General features: G+C 55.3%; 1 protein-coding gene across 5 annotated transcripts in view; it reads left to right on the top strand.

Moving 5' to 3' along the window:
* The window catches only part of Dcakd (dephospho-CoA kinase domain containing), a 22,242-nt gene extending 183 nt beyond the window's left edge, over nucleotides 1-22,059 (top strand). Inside the window, exons 2-6 of one of the 5 annotated variants that reach the window (XM_005394561.1) lie at nucleotides 14,563-14,659; nucleotides 15,534-15,742; nucleotides 16,007-16,210; nucleotides 19,434-19,521; nucleotides 21,123-22,059. In XM_005394561.1, coding sequence (XP_005394618.1) covers nucleotides 15,631-15,742; nucleotides 16,007-16,210; nucleotides 19,434-19,521; nucleotides 21,123-21,414 — 696 coding nt within the window. In that variant the 5' untranslated portion in view covers nucleotides 14,563-14,659; nucleotides 15,534-15,630 and the 3' untranslated portion in view covers nucleotides 21,415-22,059. Of the gene's footprint in view, nucleotides 1-54; nucleotides 212-4,597; nucleotides 4,621-14,562; nucleotides 14,660-15,533; nucleotides 15,743-16,006; nucleotides 16,211-19,433; nucleotides 19,522-21,122 lie in introns of those variants that run through there. The other 4 variants (XM_013519156.1, XM_005394562.2, XM_013519155.1 and 1 more) reach the window with 4 other exon arrangements.

Genomic DNA, 22,059 nt, shown 5'->3' with positions numbered 1-22,059 from the left:
CGCCTTGCGTCCCCGCGGCCTGCGTTGGGCCCCGTTTCACAGACCGGGAAGTGTGGCCCGGGGAGCTTGCTAACGTGGCCGCACGGCCCGGAGGCGGCAGAGCGCGCGTGCGGCTCCGGATCCGTCTGCCCCCGGGCCTCTGAAGTTTTGCCACCGCTAACGTCCTATTGTCTGATGCACGCACCGCCTAAGGAGATCATTCAGTTAGAAGGTACCCGTGACATTTTAATCTAGTTTTGGCTCTACTGAATCAGGGCTCCGTCCCCTGGGCCCCCGGTTGAGTGATCTCCCCGGAGGTGTGAGATGAGAGCACCAAGACGCCCTCCCAGTCCCTGGAGATTTCCTGTTCTCTGCTGGCGGCGGTGGCGGTGGGGGTGAGGCGAGCACGGTTTAGAGAGAGCTGTGTGGCCAAAAAGGGAAGTGATCTTTGCCTTTGGGGAACTCTCAACATGGGAAGTGAGGAGAAACGGTTCCCATCTGACTCAGGGAAAGAAAACCAAGTAAAACATGGCGCTAAATATAGTCAGTTCTTTTTATAGCAGAGACAGGAGCAGAAAAGTAAAGATGACCCAAAGCTGTAGATGGTCCCCAGTTATTTCTGTCTGACTCTGGAGGGTGGTCAGGTCTGTCCATCTCGGCGGAGCGGTATCACCTATGTTCACCTCTGTGGAGCCAAGACTGCTGTCAACGTGGTGCGTTTTTGCAGCTGCAGCAGGAGAGGCCAGAGATGAGAATAAACCTTGTATGTGTTAGATGGCATTAACTTTTCTAGATGTTTCACTTCTTTATTGCATACGGCCTTCTGAAATAAATAGGGAAGGGGCCTCAAAGAAAAATGTGCTTGCCCCCAGAAAATCAGGGATACCCAGTTGCAGAACTCAGACCAGAACCTGAGCCCAGAGTTCTAATCCCAAAGCCCTCTGCTCACTTTTCCTACAGACAGGTAACGGCTGAAGGGAAGATCGTGAGCATGGCCAAGGGAGAGGTGAGAAGATCGTGAGCATGGCCAATTATAGGGAAGGAAGGTGCTGGTTTCTGTGCACCCTGCCACCCTTGGAGTTGAAAGCTTAAGCAGATCACCTTGCCTGGTTATTTAATGCAAAGTGAGCAGTTTTCCCTGGTGGAGAGCCTTTTTTGGGGTAGGCAAGCAATGAGGCTGTTAAAACCCGGTTCAGAATGCAAGTGCAAATCCAACATTCTGGCAACCAGCACCTCTGAGAATTTCCAAGTTAGAAAAGACCTGAGAGCCTAGCGTGGTGGCACGCACCTGCAGTACCAGCACTGGGGAGGCTGAAGCAAGAGGATCACTGCCAGTTTGAGGCCACCTAAAAAAAACAGAGAGAGAAACCTGAGGCACTTACTCCTATCTCAGGACTGTTTAAGTTACCCTCAGATTTTGTAGGATCTATGATTTCTCTATAAAACAGTCACCACAAAGTTTCCAAAATTGAGTCTACAGATGTTTTCTTGGGATCCCAAGGGTACTTGTGTGTTTCTCATAGTTCCACTGTGAGAGAGAGAGCTTTCTACTCTCCGCTGTGATGGTGGAGGGTTAGCCAGTTTATGGAGATATGCACAAATACATAATCCTGTGTCCTTGTAGATAATTGTTACATTTTTTACAAGTAGTATCTAGTTCTTGACACCCCCCAACACAAACACACAAACATTCCCAGTCTTCTGAGCGCAGGCCAGAATAATAGGCCTTTCCTCTCTGGTTCTGCTGGTTCTTGCAGAACTGTGCTCAGAGGGCAGCTGAGGGACAAGCCTGTGAAGCCGCATGGATTCTGAGTTGCTGCTCATGTGGAGACCCTGTTATCCCTTCCCAGCTGTTCCTGGCAGCAGTAGAACATAGAGCTCTGTCAAGAGTGCAGGCTGCAGGATCTGATCCTGGGGGCCTAACTGCTGGCCATGCCTCTGACCTTGAGCGAGCCACTTGACCGCCTAGATTTCTCAGAGCATCAGTGGACTCATCCATAAAGTGAGATTCACATGCAGAACACTTAGGAAAGTGGTTCCAGTGACATAACTGGTTAACACAGGATGCTTCCAGGACGGTACAGTGTCAAGGGACAGAGTCAATACTCTGTCTCAATTTTCTTTCCAAAAATTCAGCATTGATGGGGCCAGGGATGTAGCTCAGTGGCACAAGCACCTGCCTGGCAAGCGCAAGGTCGTGAGTTCGATTCCCAGTACAAAAAAATACATAAATAAATTCAGCATTGGTGCTGGGATAACCAAAGAAAAACTTGGTGATCAAGGAGCTCAGTCGTTGCTGTATTCCCAGCATTACCGCAGATACACATCCAGGGGACTCAGGAAGGCATGAACCAGGCTGGGGTTCATTTAAACAATGTCCTGGAGCATGTGTGACAGGTTAACACCATGGGAGGAACTGGAGGACCAGGCATAGGACATAGTCCCTGCCGGAGTTCTCTCAATGAGGGCCAGGCATCCAGTCCGGAAGTCACAGAGCAGCACACTTCCTGAAGAATCGGGGTTTTTCCCTTGAGAACTGGGCTAGTGGGCTAGATGTCAAATGGAGTAGGGAGGTGGCCTTGGGCAGCTTTCTGTGTCTGTTGGAGCTCACCTGCAGGAAGGGACCTCTGCCTCCTGACATGGGAGCCAGGACCACAGTGGGGCACGCCTCCTGCTTGCTGCTATGGTTTTAAGATGGTGCCAGGTATTCCCTGGCCAGGTATTGCTTAAGGTGAAATCAGAAAAACCAGCTGCTGCACTTAAAAATCAAAGAATGGGCATCATGTGGCTCATGGTAGAAACTTGCCTCGCATGCATGAAGCCCTGGACTTGATCCTTGGGACCACAGAAGTTTTTGCTGAATGAATTAATGCATGAATGAGCAAATATGTGAATGGTGGGAAAGAGGGGGTAAGGTCTCCAGGGTGCGATGGGAAGTGGAACAAGCAGAGGCCAGGAGCAGGAACATGCAGCATCTGCCCCTGGTGTGGGTGTGGGAGCAGGACTGCTCAAGGTTGGGGCCACAGCCTCCCTTCGACCTTCACCATCAGCTGCTCCTGTTCCTAGTGGCCAGTGAGTAGCACAGGTGTGATCCTTGGTTTTTTGTTTTTGTTTTTGAGACAAAACTCACTATGTAGCCCAGGCTGGTCTTGAACTCGTAATGATCCTCCTGCCTCAGCCTCCAGGGCGCTGGAGCACCTGGCTAACTCTTGTTTTGTGGAGAGAAAGCTGAAGCTCAGAGGGGCTGGGGATTTAGCTCAGCGGCAAAAGCGCCTGCCTGGCAAGCGCAAGGTCATGAGTTCGGTTCCCGGTACCGGAGAAAAACCAAAAAAAAAAAAGAAAGCTGAAGCTCAGTGATTTGTGTGAGGCTGCTAGGTAGTGTGAGGAGCAGACTCGGTGCTGTAGCCCCCAGGCAGGTGCAGTTCCTGGACAATCGGGGCCTGTGTGAGGGATTTTGGATTTGTTTTTTGGACATTTTAAAATTGTTTATTTTTTCTTTGTGTGTTTATTGTGGTACTATAAAGGGATCCAACCTGAGGGTACTGTACCATCATGCTCCACCCCTGGCCCTTTTGGTTTGTTTGCTTAGTTTCTTGAGATAAGAGTCTTGCTCTGTAGCTCAGGCTGGCCTGGAACTCATGATCCACCTGCCTCAGCACCCATATGTTGGGATTACAGGTGTGTATGCACCACCATGCCCAGCGTTGAGAAACCTTTTTTCCCCCCTCTGTATTTATGGATTTTGGGGGGGGGTCTTTTTCTGAGACAGGGTCTTGCTATGCAGTTCAGGGTGGTCTTGAGCTCACTTTGTAGCCCAGGTTGGTCTCGAACTTGTAATGATCCTCCTGCCTCAGCCTCCTGAGTGCTGGAATTACAGGCGTGTACCACCACGTCTGGCTGTATTTATGGATATTGAACTGAGGGTCTTACCGTTGAGCTAAACCTTTAGGCTTTTTATTTTCACTTTGAGGCACAGTCTGTCCGAGCTACTAAATTGCCCAGGGTGGACTCGATCTTGTGATCCTCCTGCTTCAGTCTCCTGGAGTGCTAGAATTATAGGCATGAGCTACTACACCTGGCTTTGGAAGCTTTTAAATAAAGTATAAATATTAATGGTATTTGTGAAGTGTGGTATAAATTTAATTGCATATTAATATTTATCTAAAACAAATATACGAACAATAAATTTTAAGAAATAAAGTCAAAGGAGTCATTTCTGATGGATTCAGAGGGTTGTTCATCAAGCAAAACTTGAAACAGCACTAGATTCCAGGTTCATGCTAGATGGTGAGACATACAAGTGCTGAGATGCAGGTCACAAGCAAGACACAGTGAGACTGCTGCGTAAGCAGGTGGAGCCAGCTCCAAGGTTATCACTGCTGCCCTGAATATCAGAAAATGTGTATCTGAGTTGAAAACCCTCTTGATAACATCACCTTATAACCGTAGGGTATGTGTGGTGCCATATGCCTGGTATCCAGCTGCCTGAGGGGCTGAGGCCAGAGGACCACAAATGTGAGGCCAGCCTGGGCAACTTAGACCTTGCCTCAAAAAGAAAAAAACGTGCTGCTTCTAACCCCAGCACTCAGGAGGCTGAGGCAGGAGGATCGTTGTGAGTTTGAGACCAGCCTGTGCTACAAGGTAAGTTCAAGGCCAGCCTGAACTGCATAATGAAACCCTGTCTCAAAAAGATTAGAAAAAAAGAAAGAAAAAATGTGGAGGAGAGCTGAGGTGTGCCTCAGTGGTAGATCACTTTATTAGCATCCTCAAGGCCTGGGCTTAATCCCTAGGACTGGCAGAACAAGGAAAAATAAATTGCTAAGGCTGAATTTCAGTACTGAGGCGAGGTCTGGGTGAAAACCCCACAGAACTCCTTCACCTGTCCTTTGGGTTCTCCCAAGGAAAGCAGGCTGGACTCCAGGGTTAGCGCTTGACAACAAGGTCCTTGCTTGGACCCGTAGTTTCCACAAGGCAGAATATGGTAAAGCAGGGTTATTTGGAGGAATTTCTAAGCAGTGTGCCCCAGAAAGATCGGGATAATTTTGGGGGGCAGGGCAGGCATGTTCCTGCCACCTAAGCACTGTTACAGCTTACTGATGGGGGGACAGGGCTCCCTCTGATGTGCCAGGAGCAGGAGAAAGGTTGAGCACCACCAAGTTAGGTTATGTGTAAGCTGTTTGCTGGACGAAGGGGACCGAGACGTTGGATCTAGCTTTATGGAATAGGAATTAAGGTCTGTTCCACATGGCTCCATGGCTTAGAACTAGGAGAGCTAATATACGGGGAAGAACTTCCTGCTGCCAGGAATGGACTTCAGAGCTAGCATGAAGCTCACTTGCTCCTTTCTTTTTTCCTTTGTTTCCATGGTGCTGGAGATTGAGGACAGAGCCTTGTGCATCCTGGGCAAGCACCCCACCAGTGAGCTACATCCCTAGCCCTTTTTAAATTTTTATTTTTTTTTCTGGTACCAGGAATCAAACTCATGACCTCATGCTTGCCAGGCAGGCACTGTGCCACTGAGCTAAATCCCCAGCTCCTAAATTTTTTTTTTGTTTGTTTGTTTTCCCGTACTGGGAGTCAAACTCACGACCTCGCGCTTGCTAGGCAGGCGCTATGCCGTTGAGCTAAATCCCCAGCCCTCCTAAATTTTTATTTTGAGGCAATGTCTCACTAAATTCCCCAAGCTGGCCTCAAATTTGGGATCCTTCTGTCTCAGCCTCCTGAGTAGTTGGGATTACAGATGTGGGCTTTGAAGAGAAGCAGTGAGCTGCCTGACACTGGACACACCCGAGTATAGATGATATGGAAGACAGTCAGATACTGGGAGGGTATTTGGAACAAATGGCCCTAATGGCCCTTTTAATCATTGGGTGATGATGGCACCAAGTATCTTTGACTAACAGGAAGTTTCAGTGGGGTGACCAAAGAGAGATGCTAAAGGACGGCAGTCCTTAGCACACCGTGTCACTGATGTGTGCCAGCCACTGGCCTTCAGCAGTAGAGGTGGGCCAGGTTTTGGCTGAGGCAGCCGAGGGCCGAGGTGCCTGTAGGAGAGCGGGGAGGCCTTCTGCAGAGGGAGCAGCATCACCACAGCTACTCTGTGATGCTTAGACCGTTTCCTGTGTTTCCAGTTCTCTGAGCACGGAACAGCACTGATCATCCCTGCTCCAGGAGGAGCCCGGAGGGGGGCGAAGCGGCGTGTGGGTATGGGGGAAGTGTGTCTTTGTGCAAACAGCCGATTCCCTTCCAACGTCAGCTACCTCCTGTGGAAAGTGGGTGGGTGACAGTGTCCATGAGGACCTGGGACTAAGCACTCAGGACTAAGTGGGGGGGACCATGAGGACTGAGATAACACAAAGACTGAGGAAGCCCTGGCGCTGGGGCGTGGATGTAGCTCTGCGGAGAGCGCTAGCGGCCCTAGGTTCGATCCCCAGCACTACAAAAAAGAAACAAAAGACCGAGCACATAGAACGTGCTCTGTTAACTACGTTAGGATTCCCACTGCCCAGCCTGAACTTATTTAATTTTTGTTAGTACACGTTTACAAGACAACGATTACATCCAACATCGCTGATTTTAAAACTAGGGATCTTGGCCGGGGATGTAGCTCAGTGGCATAAGCACCTGTATAGCAACCGCAAGGTCCTGAGTTCGATTCCCAGTAGCAAACAAAAAACAAAAAACAAAAAAAACAACTAGGGGTCCGCGGGAAACCTGGGGCGTCCTGGGGCCCCGCTCCCGCGCCTGGCCCCGCCCCTCCCGCTGGGCGGACTTCCGGACTTCCGCCCCGCCCCGCCGCCAAGCGCGCAGTGAGCCGCGCGGAGATTGGGCGGCGGCGGCCCTGCTGCCTGCGCGGGGGCGTGGCACGCGCGCGGGTGTGGAAAGACTCGGCCGCTGACTGGGCCCCGGGGGAGTCGTCGTCCGGCCGAGTGGGCTCCTGGGTCCAGGGCTGTGCTGGCCCCAGCTCCCGGCGAAGTTGCGTCCCCTCGCGATTCTCGCTGTGGAGGCGGAGAAGGGGGACAGCGGGAGGGCGGGCTCCGGGGATCGGCCGAGGACGCGCCTGGGCGCCGGCGAAGGCCCGGGGCCCGCCTGGCTTGGCCGTGCCAGGACTGACCTGGGGAGTGGGCTCGAGATGGGGCGATCGAGGGAGAGCGGGCCGGCCCGGGGCGGCTCAGTCCCAGCGGCCCGAGAGCCGCGCCGGAGCCCCCCTGTGTTCTCTTAGCCGGCTCTGGGCTGCCGTCCGCGTGCGAGGTTGAAGCGTGCCTGGCCTGCGGAGGAAGGCGTAGGGCCAGTGGCTGGGCTGGCGAGCAGCGAGAGATCAAGGGCTGCCAGTGTTTGCGTTGGCAGCTCTGAAAGTTGAAGTGGTTGCCTGAGATGTGATTTACAGTTCATTATAAATGTCGGCGTTTAAAGTAAAGCTTCACGTCGCTCATCCAAGTCTGCAGTGGACTCTCACAATGATTCTGTTTCCCGTGATTGGAACTCCACGTCCCCCTTTGTCCTCATAGTTCACACAAGTTTCAAGGCCAGCCTGAGCTACATAACGAGTCCTTATCTCAGAGCAACAGCAAAATTAAATTTAAAAAAAGTTCTTTAAAAGCTGTTCTGTTGTGGGTGAGGTGGTGCCCACCTGTGCACCCCGAATGCTGCGAGTTCGGTTAGGACCATTGCAAGTTCAGGGTGAACTGGGGCAGCTTCCAAAGTTAGACTTTGTTTCAAAATGAAAGATAAGGGACTAAGACGGGCCTTGTGTTCAATTACCCAGTACCCCCCCACACCCCAAATTGTGATTATAGTATTCTTTTGGATTGAGTTTTACAATTCTGAAGTACACTCTTGATCAAAGCAATACTAGAGGCCAAGTGTGGTGGCGCACGCCTGTAATCCCAGCACTGGGGAGGTTGAGGTGGGAGTATAGCTATGAATTTGAGACCAGTCTGGGCTACAAAGTGAGAAAGGTTAGGGCCAATGGCTGGACTAAAAACAACATTAGTTTGATAATTGCTTTTAAAAAGTTTCATTTAAAAACGTTTCTTTTACCAGGGGTGGGTGACCCACACCTGTAGTCCCAGCACTCAGGAGGCTGGAGACTGAAGCAGAAGGATCTTAGCAAGTTCAAGACCAGCCTGAGCTACAAAGTGAGCTCAAGCCCATCCTGAACTGCTTAGTGAGAGCCTGCCTCAAAAATAAAATAAAGTGTTTCTTTTGGGTGGGGGATGTAGCTCAGCGGCGCAAGCACCTGCCTGGCAAGTGCAAGGTCCTTAGTTCAATTCCCAGTCCTCACCAAAAAAAAAAAAAAAAAAAGTTTCTTTTAATAAGGGGGGGGAGCTTTTCTCCTCCTCCTCCTCCTTTTTTTTTTTTTTGTCTTTTTGAGACAGGGTCTCACTTTGTAGTTCAGGCTGGCCTTGAGCTCACCTTGTAGCCCAAGCTGGTCTGGAACTCGCAATGATCCTCCTGCCTCAGCCTCCCCCTTGCTGGGATTATAGGTGTGCGCCACCACACCTGGCTTTCTTGGTTGCTCTTTGAGACACGGTGTTGCTATGTAGTCCATACTGGCTTTGAATTCATGTATCCTTGGCTGGTCTCTCATGGCAATCCTCTTGCCTCAGCCTCATGAGTGCTAGGATTACAGGCCTGTGCCACCACACCTGGCTCTTTTTTCTAGATTTTAAGACAGGGTCTCCCTAAATTGCTAAATTGGCCAGGCTGGGTTCAAACTTAATTCTGCCTCAGCTTCCCACAATTCTGGGATTACAAATGTGGGCCACCATACCCAACTATCTTTTTTCTTTTTTAGTTTATGCATCCATGTATATTTGTATATTTACTACAATGAAAAGAGTTCTTTCTTTTCTTTTTTTTTTTTTAAGACAAGACCTATGTAGTTTCTGTGTAGCCCAAGCTGCCCTAAATTTATGATCCTCCTACCTCAGCCTCCTAAAGTGCTACAATTACAGGCATGCATCAGCAAACCCTGGCTGTCTTTCTGTCTCTGTGTCTCTCTCTTTTTGATAGCTGTAAGCATTTAAAAAGTTTGTTTCTGTAAACTAAATGCACAGAAATTGAAGGTGTATTGTTTTGGCAGTACCACCCAATTCTTTGAGCACATCCTCAGTTATAGGCCAGAAAAACCAGTGATCTGTCATCTAATCGTTGATTAACAATGACCTGTCTACTAAAAGTTCATTGTCCTCAAGGCCTAGAAGCCGCTGCTTCCTGGCAGGATGGTGACAAAGTAACTCTGGACAGCCATACTCCGAATTGCCCTCACAGTACTTCAGGGAGGCTGGCATGCATGGGCAGTCGGGCCTTGGGACTGGGCAGGAGCCAGGAAAGGAGAGCTTGCAGGGAGCTTCCTGGGTGGTCTGTTCCAACTGAGCTGGAAAATATGCACCTACTCCAGAGGTTGTCCTTGTTGTTTTCCTTACTTCAGAATGGGAGTAAATCAAAGACCTGGTTTCACTGGGTTGTGGTGCTAAGATAGGATTGAGGACATCTCTGTGGGCGGGAGACTGTCCTTATCATCTCGCTTTATAAAACAGTTAAGGTAGAAGCTGGGTGTGGTGGCGCACACCTGTAATCCCACCACTCAGGAGGCTGAGGCAGGAGGATCTTTGCGAGTTCGAGACCAGCCTGGGCTACAAAGTGAGCTCAAGGCCAGCCTGAACTGCATAGTGAGACCCTGTCTCAAAAAAGAAAAAAAAGTTAAGGTACATTCCCACTTACCTATGAGCGAATGCTTCAACACATGCTTTATTACTGCTTTGTTTTATTTGCAGTACTGGGGTTGAACCCAGGGTCTTCATGCTGAGCTACATCTGCAGCTACATCTACATCTTTTATCGTGAGTCAGGGTCTTGATAGGTTGCCCATGCTGGGCTCAGACTTGGCATCCTCTGCCTCAGCCTACTAATCAGCTAGGGTCACAGGTGTGTGCCAGCTAGTCCTGCTTCTTGGAGGGTTTTGAGCAGAGGGTGACTTCCTCTGATTAGATTATGAAGGGCCATGCTAGCTGCTATGTCAGGGAGCCGAGAGCCCTGAGGTGGCACAGGAATCACCCAGGGGCTACTGGTGATCCAGAGCAGGATGGCGTGTCTGTGGCGCTGGTGTCTAGCTCGGTGTGGGGCAGGGGTGAAGCTGGCAAGGGTGGTGCAGGAAGGGTGTAAGAGAGAAACAGGAAGTGCAAGGCTTTGGCCTGAGCAAGTGGTTTGTGTTTGCTTATGCTTCTTTTAGGAGTCAAGGTCTCTCCATGCTGTCCAGGCTGACCCCAGACTCCTCGGCTCCAGCAGTCCTCCTACTGTGCCTTCCACAGAGCTGGGGCCACAGGTGCTGCCCCGTGCTTGGCCTGGTGCTGTGCAGGGAGAGGAGTAGACTGCCTTGACTGACATGTCACACACCGAGTTGGATAAATGAGGGAACTTTGACCTCTGGTGCCTTATTCGATCCTGCAAGACCGCTGTGTATAGTCATTATTAATCCCACATTTTACTCAAAGAAAGAATTTAGAAGTGGGAGAAAGCTGGGTGTGGTATCACACACCTGTAATCCCAGAACTCCAAAGGATGAGGCAGGAGGGTTGCTGCAAGTTCAAGGCCAACCTGGACTACATAGCAAGAGCCTGTCTTAAAAAAAAAAAAAATGGGAGGAAATGCCCAAGGCTGCATAGATGGTTCAGGGACAGAGCTGAGATCCCAGTAGGGGCCTCTGATGGGTTTCCTGTGATCCCTCTCAGCATCACTCCTAGGGCAGGACACCAGCCAGGCACTCCTGCCCATCCTGGGCCGCTTCCTGGAGTGAAGGTCTACTTGGACAGAGCTGCAGTTAAGAAGATGTTATGGTTTATGTCTGTGTGTCCCCCCAAAGCCTCCTGTGGCCCTGGGGCAGGCTATTAGAGTTTGAATATGGGTGTGAGAGCTGCACCCGCCCGGGAGTGGATAGTTTGCATATGTAAGGGAGAGGAAAAAGAGTGCTTGAGGACATTCTTCCCCCATTCTGCCCCAGTGTAAGTGAGTTGTTGCTTAGCTGTGGCTGCCATTCTGAGATGCAGCCCTCTGCCACGTGCCACTCTGCCTTATAATGTGCCAAGTACGGATTGAAACTTCCACGAACTGTAAGTGAAATAAACCTTTCCTTCCTTAATTTTTGGCGTCAGGTATTTTGTCCCAGCGGCGAGAAAAAAGTAACCAAGACAGAAGAGACCTGTGCCCTCCCCTCCCTCGGTGCTGGCCCTGCGAGAGGGGTGGGGGGCTGACCTCCACAACCCCCTCTCGTAATTGGCATTCAGAGGAGGTGGTAACTTAATAGGCCCAGCAGCCTGGAGGACTTGGCTGTTTAAGCAGCAACCACTCACCAGTAATGAAAGATCAGGAGTGGGGAAGCTGTATAAAAATAGCACTTAATAGTTAACTGGAAAACAATATATTTTTGCAACTATTGGTTCACAAGAAAATAATTGGGTCCCAAGGCAGGGATGACTCGTTTTCATGAGTGATTATATTGATCATTGGAGGGAAATGGATGCATCCCCTTTGGAGGCTGGCCAGCCATCTACTGCCCTGCGAGGCCGCGGAGAAGAGCTGCAGGCTAATGAGTTGCCCGGCACTGAGCCAGCACTTGGGCTGCGGCAGGGAGCAGAGCCTGGTTCCCACCTCGGTCCTGAGCGCTCCCAGGAAAGAAAGCGGCCGTGCAAAGCCCAGTTCCTTCCTTGACCCATGGCACATTTGTTTCCCTTTTTCCCCAGGAATAGCCAACTAGCCGCAAGCGGCGTGTTCTGATGGTGGGAAGGCAGGCAGGGCTTTGCCACTGTGGGGAGAATGTGACCTCAGGTGTTCTCCTCTTCTCCTTTGGAGGCATTCCCAGTCCTGTTCATTGGCTCACTCACCCTCTAAATAGTCCCCAGAGCCAGGGGTGGCGGTGCACACCTGCGATCCCAACACCCTGGGAGGCTGAGGACCGTGAGTGTGAGTGCAGGTCCACCCCGGGTAACTTAGCAACCTAGTGGAACCCAGGCTCAAAATGAAAAATAAAAAGGGCTGGGGATGCAGCTTGATGCAAAGACCCTGGGTTCAATCCCCAGCACTGCAAGAAAAAAGAAGTGGGGCTGGGGATTTAGCTCAGCAGCAAAAGCACCTGCCTGGCAAGCGCAAGGTCGTGAGTTCAGTTCCCGGTACCGGAGAAAAACCAAAAAAAAAAAAAAAAGAAAAAAGAAGTTATCAGATGCTCCTTCTAGTAGGACCTTGGGTCAAGGGCCTTGTGTGTGCTGGGTCCCACACAAGCACCTTTCACGCTCAGCTCGTCTGCTCTTCACATCAGCCTGGAGAAGTGGGTGTCCTGAGCTGCAGTTCACAGACGAGGAAACAACCACTGTCACTGCCCTGCAGGCGACGGTCACTAGGCGTGATGCAGGCTGCCTGAGACTGTATGAACTAGGCCTGCGTTGTGGCCTCATGGGACTCCTTGTCCAGCACTTAGAAGTGTGTGAGGCCCTGGTTCCATCCCCAGCACTGGAAAAATAAGAAAAATTAACAGCTTCCTTCCATGGGCGTGGTGGCTCACAACTGTGACCCTAGGATTCGAGAGGTTGCCAGTTCAAGGCAGGCCTGGGTAATGGAGTAAGACACCCTACCCAGTTGCACAAGCTGGAAGTACAAAGTGTGCTGGGTGAAGAGATGGGAAGCCCAGCCGAGCAGTGAGTGATGCGGGGCTGGGTGCAGGCTGGCTAGGACAAGGCTGCTGGGAGAGGGCTGAGCTGTGCTCTTAGGTCCAACCTCCAACACCACCGCCCCTCGCTCGGAACCCCCACCCCCGGGGCCCACGCTGCTCAGACTGGGGACCCCTGAGGACAGACGCTCCTGTGCCCGGGGCCTGGGGCGAGGTGGGGTGACCTGTGGAGACTGGGGTGACAGGGAGCTGTGGACCCAGGCCTCCAGCTAGGAAGAGGGAAGCCAGCTGAGGAACGCAGTGCTGAGCAGAGTGACCCAGGTCAGCACAGGCCGGGAAGGGGAAGAATCAGTGAGGGCTGTGTTCGTTTTTGGTGCTGTGGCATTGCTAGGGATTCAATGCTGGGGCATGACATGGTGAAGCCTGGTGGGGACAGGAGGCCCAGGTGCTAGCATGAGGTGCTGGTGGCCTGAACAGCTGCACAGGCTTGGCAGGCGGTGGCGGCCTGCAGCCCACTCCAGATCTTCGTGGGAGGAGCCTGCTGGGAGGCTCACAGGGGGCCCTCTTCCAGTGCCCTCTCTTGTGCTCTCGGGTGAAGGAGGCCCAGGAGAGAAGCTAAAGGCAGCTTGTCACTGCTTAGTGAGGAGAGCCTGAGCCACCGTGGTGGAGCACAGGGAGCCTGTTCTCACAGCCTGAGTGCCTGGCAGACTTGGGGTGCAGATGCCTCCTCTCCTCAGAGCCCTTGGGCTGGTCTCTGCACCCTGAAGAGAACAAGGGGAGGGAGGGCCTTAGCCTCGGGCCCCTGGGTCCAGTCCTGCCTTTCCTCCCAGCCCTACCTTGGCTGTGATTACTCCAGTGCCAGCCTCCTGTTCCTGCCCTGGCCAGGTCTGCTCTGTGAGTGGCGTTCATGTTGGGAACCAGAGGCCCAGGTCACCACTGGTTGCATTGTTGCGTGGTGCCCAGGTGAGGGGTGAAAGCTCCTGGGAGGCCTAGCTCCCTGGGATCTGATGTCCTTTGCATTGAAAGCCCTGGGCTTTCTTTTTTTTTTTTTTTTTTTTTTGGTCTTTTCTTCCGGTACCAGGAATCGAACTCATGACCTTGCGCTTGCCAGGCAAGCTCTTTGCCACTGAGCTAAATCCCTAGCCCCGACCTGGGCTTTCTGCAGGTGGGGAGACTGAGGCTAAGGAGGAAAGGCGTCTGGGGGTTGGTGTGTGCTGCTGAGGTGGCCCCTGCCATGCTGCGGGTAGTGCTGTGGCCAGTTGCAGAGACTGGGACTCAGGCCTCCGAGGGGAGTGGCTGGGCACTTGGGTGTTTCCTGAAAGGTTCAGGTCACAGCTGCGCCTGCCATTGGTGTGAGTGGCCATCAAGGGGGTTCCGGGAAGGTGCTTGAGCCAGGGCAGGAGGAGGCCTTGGACACAGGTCGTCAAGGTTGGCCACCTGTCCCATTGCCTGGGGAGCTGCTTGCAGGCTGGGGTGGGACCTCGGGCTAAACCTTGGTGCTCCTTGCTGAGCTGTGAGAGGACAGTGGGTTCTCCGCAGACCTGGGAGCCTGGCCCAGGGCATGGGCCACCTGACTGCACCTGCCACTGTGGCCTGTTCCTTCCAGCTGTCACCAGTTGCTGCTGTCTGTGTCTGCTGTGTTCCTGAGGGGTGGGTCCTGTGTTTACCTGGGTCACTACAGAGGTGCCTGCGAGGCTGGAGGAGTGCAGCCGGCAGTACAGAGTACGTCAGGGGACAGCTGTTCCTGCCAGCCCTGCAAGCGTCCACACGTGCTCCTCCGTCCCTGCAGCTGTCCCCTTGGAGCCCAGGCAGCTGCAGTCTGTTTGTGCAGATGGCCTCTAGGGCACCGGAAGGGAAGCTGTCCATCAGGCGACCCTGAGAGCCTGTGTCGTGGTCCACACGGCCCCTTGTCCCATTCTGCAGGAGAAAGAAGATACTGGGACAGATCAAAGTCACGTCTCTGAGTTCTGACCCGCTCGTCCACAGAGTCACCCTTCTCGCTGAGCCTCATTAGTTTAAGGTGCATTATTTATCACTCCCTGAGCACATTAAAGATGGGGGTCCAGCCCAGGAGGAGGAGCCTTCTTGGGGAGGAGAGAGAGGGCCGCTGCCAGACTGGCCGGTGTGAGGTGGCCCAGGGCCAATTCCAGCCCTGGCCCAAGCAGTGGGGCTGGCAGAGCAGGGTGGCAGCATGGGGATCTGACATGTCACCCTTCTTCTGGAGGGGTGTGGCTGAGGGAGACAGAGTCAGGTCCGCCCCACTGTGCAGAACCTGAGCTATGACAGAACAAGGGGTCTGGCCACGATGTGATGTAAAAACCCAAAGAAAGTCTAAGAGGCCCCGGCAGTCCCCAGGAAGTAAAGGCTTCATGTGGAGCAGCTGTGGCCTTGGCAGGGCCTTCCCCTCTCACACCCTCACTGCTATGAGGCGAAGGCCTGGGACCGCTCCCGGCCTGCCCACGCCAGAAGTGCTTCCCTGGGCCTCGGGAGGTCCCGGGCTGGTGTATGATGGGCTGAGGTCCTAGAAGCTCTCGGACAGCCTGGCCACGGGTGTCACCGGGTGGCCTTGCACCGTCAGGGCCCGTCGGGCAGAGGGCAGGGGCCTGTGGGAAAGGCCTTGGGTGGAAAAGCTGCAGCCCTCGCTGCTGAGGGGTCAAAGAGGCACCAGTCCCCTGTGGCAGGGCTGCAGCCGAGTGGCCCATGTTGATTTTTTCCCTAGTTAACACTGTCCTTCACTCTCTTCTTGTGCTTTGGAGAGAGCTCTTGGCGAGGACGAGCGACTGCTCTCAGTCACCCCAGAGTCTCTGAGCCCGGGTTGGGTCTCCTCCCTCCCTCTGCCTCCCGCCCAGCCCCTGTGGCCCAGCCCTGACCAGCTTGCCTGCCTCTACCCACAGGTCCTCTGGCGCTGTCCCGTGGGCTGCTGACTGTGCCTCTCTCCAGTGACTCTCCGGCCCCTGGCTCCCCGTCCAGCGCCCTGCACGTCCCCGGAAGATGTTCCTGGTGGGCCTGACGGGGGGCATTGCCTCAGGCAAGAGCTCCGTGCTGCAGGTCTTCCAGCAGCTGGGCTGTGCGGTGGTTGATGTGGACGTCATTGCCCGGCACGGTGAGTGGAGGGAGGCCTCGGAGGAGACGGCTGTCTGGGTCCTGGCTGAGTCCTGCCCTTTCGGCCCAGCTCTTCTGTTTGCTCTCCTGCTCTGAGGCGTCTCGCCCCGCTTCTTGCCCGTGTCACCACAGGAGGGGGCCGTGCAGGCTGCTTCCCTTCCCTTCCCTTTGCTGCATCCAAAGGTGCACCTCAGGTTCCCCCGTTGCCTCTGGTCGTTGGGGTCCTGTGGCTCCAGGAGTGACCTAGCCACCCCTTCCTCCACAGTCGTCCAGCCAGGGTACCCTGCCCACCGCCGCATCGTGGAGGCCTTCGGCACCGAGGTCTTGCTGGAGAACGGCGACATCAACCGCAAGGTCCTGGGAGACCTGATCTTTCAGCAGCCTGACCGGCGGCAGCTGCTCAACGCCATCACCCACCCCGAGATCCGCAAGGAGATGATGAAGGAGACCTTTAAGTACTTCCTCCAGGGTGAGAGCCAGGCCTGCGTGAGGTGCTGGCTCGTGACGCTAGGAGCTCTGGGGAGCCAGGCACCAGCAGAGTCCCAGGGGCACCGTCCTTTAGCTCTGAGGAGGTGGAGAGAGCCTGGAGGCTGTTGATCCCCAGGAAAGAAGTCGATTTTCCGGTGGGGACAGGAATGATGACAGCCAATGGGTAATGCAGTCACAGGCCTAAGGTCAAGTCCTGGCCTTGATGATTTCTACCGTAGGGCTCCACTGAGGGGTCCAGGCCTGCAGTTTGGCTCCTCGTCTCTGCCAGCTTTGGACAGCTCTTTCTTCTTTGTCTTTTTGAGACAGAGTCTCACTATGCAGTTCAGGCTGGCCTTGAGCTCACTTTGTAGCCCAGGCTGCTCTCGAACTTGCAGCAACCCTCCTGCCTCAGCCTTCCAAGTGCCACCATTATAGAGGCGTGTGCCACCATGCCCGGCTAGACAGCTTTTATGAAGGCCTGGTGTTCACACTGGGGACTTGATTGTCACACAAACAAACTGCAGTCAGAGGCAGCTTTCATGCAAGCTGAGCCTCCTGGGAAAGCCAAGTTGCAGACTGGAGTTGGGGAGCCCCAAGATGGCCAGGTGGGGCTCTAGGTGGAAGATCATCCCCAGGGCTGGGCTCCCAGAGTTAGCCCAGTAGGTGCAGGGATGCCAAGATGTGCAGGGCCCTGAGCGAGAAGGCGTTAGAGAAGCCAGGGTCTGTCAGTGGACAGCAAGGGCCTTCACAGGGGCACACACATGGCGTGGCCCTCTCCCTGCACCCTGCTGGGAGGGGCAGAGGACCCAGTCCCAGGGTGGGGAAGGCTGGCCAGAGCTTGTGGGTCCTCCTGCCTGCACTGGTGTAGGCAGCCTCTGAGCTGAAGGCCTGGCCGTCTTGTCTCCCACCGTCAGTCAGACAGGAAGCCTTTCCTTCCTGGGGACTGCCGGGGCCTCTTAGGCTTTCCTTGGGCTTTTACATCTCACCGTGGCCAGACCCCTTGTTCTGTCATAGCTCAGGTTCTGCACAGTACGCCGACCTGACTCTGTCCCCCTCAGCCGACACCCCTCCAGAAGAAGGGTGACATGTCAGATCCCCATGCTGCCGCCCTGCTCTGCCAGCCCCACAGCTTGGGCCACCTCATGCCGGCCAGTCCGGCAGCAGCCTTCTCCCTCCTCCCCAAGAAGGCACTGGACTCTGCTTTTGTCCTTCCCCCTGTGCCTGGGCCAGGCCCCTCCTACACCACCCTCTGGCAAAACCTTCTGCCTTCCACACTGTCTTGGTTACTTTTCTCTCATTGCTGGGACAAAATACCTGACGCCCAAAATTAAGGAAGAAAAGGTTTATTTCCCTTACAGTTTGTGGAGGTTTCAGTCCATACTTGGCAGGTTACAAGGCGGAGTGGCACATGGCAGAGGGCTACAGCTCATGGCGGCAGAACACAGCAAAAGCAACAAGCACAAAAGGGAGGAATGGTGGCAAGCAGCCTCTTCCTCTCCTTTACATATGCAAACTATCCACCCCAGGGCGGGTGTAGCTCTCACACCCATAATCAGTCAAACTCTAAAAGCCTGCCCCATGACTGCATGAGGCTTTGGGGGGACACCCAGACACAAAGTATAACACACACCTGCCCTTTGCCTTCGCTGCCAGGCCATCAGGCCAGGGGCTCCCCTTCCAAAACGAGGTGTCGCATAATGTCACTTGCTCCCGAGTGCTGCCACAGTGTCACCCACCAGCCTCCCACCTCCCCACCTCCCACCTCTTAAATAAAAGCTAAAAAGCTCTTTTCAGCCCGATAAGGTGAAAAATGGGGACGACAGCTGTGGCTTCTACAGTCCTGGCTTCTCCCTGATGAGTATAACAAATACAACTGTCAAAGTTGGTATAATCAGACGTCAGATAAGATCACCAGCTGCTGGGGAGGTCTCTGCAGGCAGACATCTTCATAGAGTCGGGTGTGTGCAGGGCTTATCAGGAGGAGGATGACAGCTGAATAGCCCTGCCAGTGACCGAAGCCCAGCCACCATTCCAAGAGGGACGAGGAGAAAGGACAGGGCCGGGGAGGCCTAGGCCGGGCAGGCAGGTGGAAGGGAGATAAGAGGCCCAGAGGGGACCTGGTCTTTTCTGCTCTGGCCTGGGGAAGAGGTGTGGGAGCCGCACAGCCTTCTCCTGGAGGACAGTGGCAGTAAGAGCTGCCACTAGAACTCAGTGAGCCAGTGGGGTGCGAGTGGGGTGCGCACAGGCAGGGCTCATTTCACCTTTCCCAGCATCCTGTGAGGCATGGGTCACAGGCCAGAAGTGGGGGTGTCATCAGCCTTTCCCTGAACCCCCTTGTCCGCTGCCGGCTTCTCTTAGGCTTCTGAGGAACTCGGGGCCCAGCAGCTGACGCCACGCCCTTCCCTGCATCACCTCGAGCGAGGTCTGCGACATCCCTGCATCGGTCCAGTGGGCGTCAGCTGGGGCGGGAGGGCGTGGAGTAACCAGCTCTGTCGTCCACACAGGGTAGAGAAGCAGGGGCTGTGCCCGAGTATCTGGGCAGCCGCCTTAGGTGGGAAGGGCCAGCCAGCCCTGCACCCCATTGAGCGGCCTCTGCTGGGAGATGTTGTCTGTGCTTGACTTGTCCTGTGGGCATGGAGGTTGCATGGGTAGTGCTTAGCTCAGGGACGGGCCCTGCCCTTTGGGGGTCTCTTCTGAGCGAGGGTGGGATGGAGTAGGGCAGAGGAGCCTTGAAACTTCCAGAACTTTCCCCAGTTTCCCAAAAGTCTGGCTGTGTCATGTCCTCACTCAGAACTAACTTTGGGTTCAAGACCAAGGTGAACCAGCCAGGTGTAGTGGTACAGACTATGCCAGCACTCAGGAGGCTGAGGCAGGAGAGTCACTGTGAGTTCAAGGCCTGCCCAGGCTACATAGCAAGGCCCTGTCTCAAACAACTGAAAACATAAATCAAGATGAGCATTGTCTGCCCTGAGCACAGCCCATGGAAGGACACAGCTCCCTCCACCGCTGGCCTCAGGCACATCCTCCCGGGTCTCACACCAGTGCTGTGCAGCCCCTGGGGTTGTCCCCCACTGGAGCAACTCACAGCCTCTGCCGAGTGCGTGAGTCCCGGTCTCCCCTGGAAGGCAGCCCCTCCTCTGGGTGCTCGCTGGGCCGCAGCCCCGTCACAGGAGCAGTGCTTGTGTCCTCGGCACAGCTGAGCTGCGGTTCCGGCCTCTCCCCAGGGTACCGCTACGTGATTCTGGATATCCCGCTGCTGTTTGAGACCAGGAAGCTGCTCAGGTACATGAAACACACCGTCGTGGTGTACTGGTGAGTGTGGCAGCCCAGGGGGGTGAGCCTGGAGTGCCGTGCCCTTTGCCCTTTCCCAATGGGGGCCGAGGCCACGGCCTGGACAGCAGCACCCCGAGCCCGTGGAGGTAGCTGTGCCAGAGCCAGACACGCCTGGGGCAGGTGCGGGCCTGCGCTCCGCTGCTTCTGTGCCCAAGGCGCCCCTGCTTTCCAAACCACCCCGCGCCCTGCTGCTCAGCATGAGGTAGCCAGGGCGGAGCTTCTGAGGTGTAGAGGAGAGAGCGGCCCGCTGGCAACGCCTGTGAGCTGGGCTGGTGGAGGGGCGGCCAGGGCCTCGCAAGCAAAGAGCTTTGTTCTCAGAACCCCCGGGCCAGAAAGCACACCAGAGTGCAGGTTTTTGGGCGGGGAGACCCAGACGGCAGAGAGCATGAGCCACAGTCCCCAGAGTGCTCCCCAGTGCGCTCCCCAGGCCACACCCCCAGCCCTCGTTATTCGTACTTCTGACAGTTGTAGAGTACGTACGTGAGCAGAAATCGTAGCACCATGGTAAGCATGAGGCCCTCCAGCAGCTCAGGGAGAGCTGAGGGCGCAGCTCCAGGCCGCCTGCGCAGGGACGGGCAGGCAGCACCCACAGCCTTAGCGTCGAGCTGGCCCTGTCGTCACCTGGGTTCCCAGCTCCTGACAGAAGTTACGTAGGATCCTGCCCTCAGTGAGGTGGCCGCAGCACTCCCGCCCCACCCCCAGTCCGGGTCCCCTGTAACAGAGGACATTCATTGTCATGGAGGGCAGCCTCCCACACCCGGCCAGGGTTGGTCTGCTTCCCGGGTCCCAGAGAAGGGGAGGCCCTGACCTGGAGCAATAAAACCTCCCGTTTCATAGCCAGGAAAGCTCAGACCCAGTGGGTAGTGGGTAGGAAACAGCTGTGCAGACATCCCCTCCTGGCCTGAGGGGCCGAGCGGATTACAGGGCCAAGGCTGTTCCAGGGAACCTCTCTGGAGGGCCAGCTGTGGTCGCCAAGCTGAGCGGCTCCTGTGTGCCAAGGCAGGAGGGGGCTTCCTGAGCAGAGATGTGGGGTGGTGGAAGAGGCAGTCTCCCTTTCCTTTGGAGTTGAGAAACCCGCAGTGCTCTGCTCTGTCTGCAGTGCCTGGTCCTGCCCCAAGGCTGTGGGTCCAAGTTCTCAGTCCTTGCTACCTTGAAGGCCCAGGCTTGCCCATGCCCACTCCTTGGGCAGAGAGCACAGCAGCCGCCCTTTCAGAGTACAGGGGCCAGGGGAGGGCTCTGTGGCCCTAGGACGGGGTATATATGCTACAGCCCGGGTCCCAGGGACCTGCAGGAAATGTCAGGCTTTGGAGGGGAGCCTCTCAGCCAAGGGTAATCGAGGGACCCAGGATGCACTGATTGCAAGCAATCCAGGCCTCCCACCCCATGCCTGGGGACCCACCAGGGGGCAGAGAATACCACCCTCCTCCCTGGCCTGGGTGTAGGTGGCCCCCAAAGCTCTTGGAGCCCTGCCCTCACCAACCAGTTCCTAGGGTGGACCTGGAGGGGAGACCTGTGCCCAGCGCCTTGTCTGCCGGTGGCAGGGAGGCCAGGGCCCACAGTGCGGATTTGCCTGTCCCTAGTGATCGAGACACACAGCTGGCACGGCTGATGAAACGGAATGGCCTGAGCCTTGAGGATGCCGAGGCCCGCGTCCAGGCCCAGCTGCCCCTGAAGGACAAGGTCCGGATGGCCAACCATGTACTGGACAACTCGGGCGAGTGGGGTGACACACGGCGCCAGGCCATCCTCCTGCACATGCGGCTGGAGCAGTCGCTGGAGTACCTGCCGCTGCGGCTCAGCGTGCTCGCAGGGCTGGCGGGTATTGCCAGCCTCTTCTACCTGCTCGCCCGCTACCTGCTGCCCTCCCTCTAGCAGGGCGCAGCCCCTGCGCACACCTGGGTCTGGCTGGCCAGCCCTCCTTCCCTCCCGCCCCCCCAGCACCCCTCCAGCTCCTGTGACTGGGCAGCATGGTCACATTGGGGTGGGGGTTGTGGCTCTGTGGTCTCCTGGGGCCCAAGGCTCTCGGGCTTGAGTCCTCCCTGGCTTCTGCCCCATTTAAACCAGAACCCTGTGGACTGGGGGAAACCTTTTGGAAGAGGGTGTCCACTCTGAGAGGGGTCAGGGTGCTGCGGCTGGCAGGCCCTGCCCCTGCGCTGCCCCCAGGCACCCAGCCCAGGCTTCCACCACACTGGTGGGAGCCCTGAGCCCCTGGCACCCACAGGCCCTGCTGCTCCTTACCATGTGCCTCCCATGTGCCTCCCTCCAGGAGCCCTGGCCTGGGAGTCCACTCCCACCCACCCCTGCCACGCCGCAGCAGCTAACCCGGCCAGGCGCTGTTGAAGCCTGGCTGGTCGGGGCCTGGGAGCTGCCTCCTCCTGCTCCCTGTAATCCATGGTTTCCCCAGCTCGGAGCCTTGACTTCTGGAGACGTGGGCCTCCTGGGGCAGGGCTGTCCTCACCGCTGCTCCTGCGCTGAGTCGGCTCCTGTGGTGCTCGAATAAAGTGTGATCCAGACAAA

This window comes from Chinchilla lanigera, unplaced genomic scaffold (assembly GCF_000276665.1).
Source record: "Chinchilla lanigera isolate Chin_1 unplaced genomic scaffold, ChiLan1.0 scaffold00050, whole genome shotgun sequence".
In the NCBI taxonomy this organism is placed as follows: Eukaryota; Metazoa; Chordata; class Mammalia; order Rodentia; family Chinchillidae; genus Chinchilla; species Chinchilla lanigera.
Note: the sequence above shows the minus strand (reverse complement) of the source record. Positions and strands in the feature narration are given on the sequence as shown.